Source organism: Pteropus vampyrus, unplaced genomic scaffold, assembly GCF_000151845.1.
Source record: "Pteropus vampyrus isolate Shadow unplaced genomic scaffold, Pvam_2.0 Scaffold101, whole genome shotgun sequence".
Classification (NCBI taxonomy): Eukaryota; Metazoa; Chordata; class Mammalia; order Chiroptera; family Pteropodidae; genus Pteropus; species Pteropus vampyrus.
The window spans coordinates 4,084,063-4,086,749 of record NW_011888882.1 but is presented as its reverse complement, the minus strand read 5'-3'; the positions used below and the strand labels follow the sequence as shown (position 1 = coordinate 4,086,749).

Sequence of the window (2,687 nt, the reverse complement as noted above, 5' to 3'; positions counted from 1 at the left end):
AAATATAAATGATCTTTGAAATAAAGGAAAACTCACATCGTATATTCGGTCAGTGATGTTCAAAGCCAATTCTGCTGTTTCATTGGCTTCATTAACATAATTGGCTATATTTTCATAGACATTCGAAGCATCCAAAGCCTTCTGGACCAGCCCATTCATATCTGAACTGTGCAAATTCCTGTTAATGAACAAACTTATCATTATTTTTCCTTCTTACCTCCTTGGGAAATAGGGCCATTTTTAGGGCTTGATTTGAATATATCCTTCCTGTTATTCAAAGTCACCTGGCTTGACAAGGTTTTCCTAAGCTGTCTTTCCTTTGCATTCCTCTGCCTTTGGTACCCCCAAGACTACACTAGTTTGGACCCATGGCAGCTGCCTGCCTGACAGCGGCCACATAAAAAGGAAATGATGATTTAAAAACAACATTCTGCAATTCTTCAAGTGAGAATTCATGTGGCTGTGGTCAGGCACGGGAATGAACCCAGTCATCCCCATCTACTACTTAACCAGATCAGCATTGTTAGTCCCTCTCCATAGAAGAAACTAAGGCTCTCGGAGAGGGTGCATAACCTCAGCATGGTTAGGTATTAGCTGGTTTCACTCTGTTCATTCAACCTTATTTTTCTCTTTTATTCACCTTATATAGCAGATTATATTTTTCCTTAAGAAGGGGAATAACATGCACCGAGCATCTATGTGCAGATACTGGGCTAGCCTTGTTCCATGCAGTAAATTTTTAATTATTACCATGCCCATGCTCAAGATACCGTTATTCCCTCTTCACAGAAGCAAGCAAGGCTCTGAAGAGAGTGCATGGCTCGCCCAGGGCACACTTTATTAAGGTTTTTCTCACTCCTGAGACAAACACTTTTCCCCCTATAATATAAATGCCAACTCCCCACCCCCGCTTCTGTGGATTATTCTGAATCCTTTGTCTCAATTTTATTCATGCCAGCACACTGCTTGCTGTAGAGCAGCATTTAGAGAAGGTATGTGTTGAGATCTCAATCAGTGGGATGCAGTTATTACAATGACAAAAGAAGGATGAAGAGAGCCTGAGAATGGACTTCAAGAATAATATTCTGTGAATACAGCATATTATCCAAAGCAGTGTTTTATCCAAGCTCCATTTTATTGGCTTGATCAGAAGCACATTTCCTGGGAGCATGACAGTTGGTGGATATAACACCATCTCACACCAAAACTACATGTGACCTCTCACTCTCCTCTCAGGAGATTTAGGAGAAAATTTGAAAATTTTGGCAATCCGAAATAAAAAGATTATTTAAGTTTTGAATAGAAGTTACTATTGGTTCTTATTTTGTTCTTGACCTTTATCCTTATTTCTAATTGCCAGATTTGTAGTCTTTCTCTATAATCATCTCATTATTTATCTATTATTTCAGAGTCATGAATTCAATTCAATTTTTCAGTACATTTCAATTAACATTAATTTAGTGCCCAAGGGGTGCATGATTCTCTTTTAAATGGTAGGAGAAAAATTGCCCATTGATTTTTCTCTTAATAGGTATTGAAATCAATTAGTTCCTGCTGGGCACTGTGGAGTGTCCAGAGTATTTACCAGAAGTCAGTTACACCGCCAACTTCCAACCACTTGGGTGTGGAAAACTAATGCTACCTATGAAATTAATAGACAGGTGATGATGGTAGATTTAGACCTTGTAGAGGGATCTGATATACTTGATAATATTTTGTGCAGCAGTTATGCCCTTAAACAAAACGCATTAGGTCATCCTATTAATAATTGTGGAACAGAATCCTCTTTCCCTGAACTGACAGATTTGTAAAAATCTAAAAACTGTCTCCCTAAAGCAATTGCAATAAACAATGTTTGGCTCTCAGACTGACCATCAACAAACAAATAAATGAGCAAATGTAATCCTCAAACCAAGCTATTAACATTGTATCCCAGTAGCTCCGGCATTTGGAATTGAATAAAAATTATGCAGCCTATACAGAGATTTGCATTTCTAAAACCAGAATATTACCTGCTCAGTTCTTCAGCCTCTTGTTGAAGGTTCTGTGCATGGTCAACAGCTTCTTGGACTAAATCGTGATTGAGGTTACTTAGGTTGGCTAGCTTTCCCTGTAGTTCACTTCTGGCTCCATCTATTTCTGCGTAAATTCCTGATGCGTTCTTAAGAAAATGTTTTAAAAAATGAATTGAATTTAGAAGAACTTAAAACATTTTCCCCAAAGAATATCAAAAGATAATCTTTATTCTTCCTTATTGTGAAGTTCAGTAAATTTCAAGCCAGGTCTACAAGAGTCTACAATATTATAAGTAGATATTTATCTATTTCTGTTGAATCTTCAACTCCTTCTTCTCTACTGATTGCTTCCCTAGCATTCAGAAATGCTTTGCTGTCTCTGATTTGAAAACGAAATGAAACGAAATGAAGCTAAACTAAACGAAACGAAACTAAACTAAACTAAACAAAACAAAACAATTAAACTAAGCAAAACTAACCTAAGCTAGCCTGTGTGACACTGTTCTCTCCCACTCTCCTATTTTACTGGCCAGGATGAAGACTTTAAAAGCTGCTATTCCTTAGGGTTTGACTCAGCCCCTTCCTCCCTGAGTGATCTAACTTCCTCGCCTGCGCCCATTCTTTTAGTCTTCTAATCCATTCTCTGCCATCCAGCAGGGATTGTTATCTTCC

The 2,687-nt window shown here is 37.9% G+C and overlaps 1 protein-coding gene across 1 annotated transcript in view; it reads right to left on the bottom strand.

Annotated features, from left to right (window-relative positions):
* Positions 1–2,687, bottom strand: part of LAMA4 (laminin subunit alpha 4) — a 135,571-nt gene that overhangs the window by 47,274 nt on the left and 85,610 nt on the right. The window contains exons 13-14 of the mRNA XM_023533378.1: positions 2,013–2,161; positions 37–178 (exon numbers count right to left, since the gene is read on the bottom strand). Of these exons, the coding sequence (XP_023389146.1) occupies positions 37–178; positions 2,013–2,161 (291 nt within the window). The remainder of the gene's footprint in view (positions 1–36; positions 179–2,012; positions 2,162–2,687) is intronic.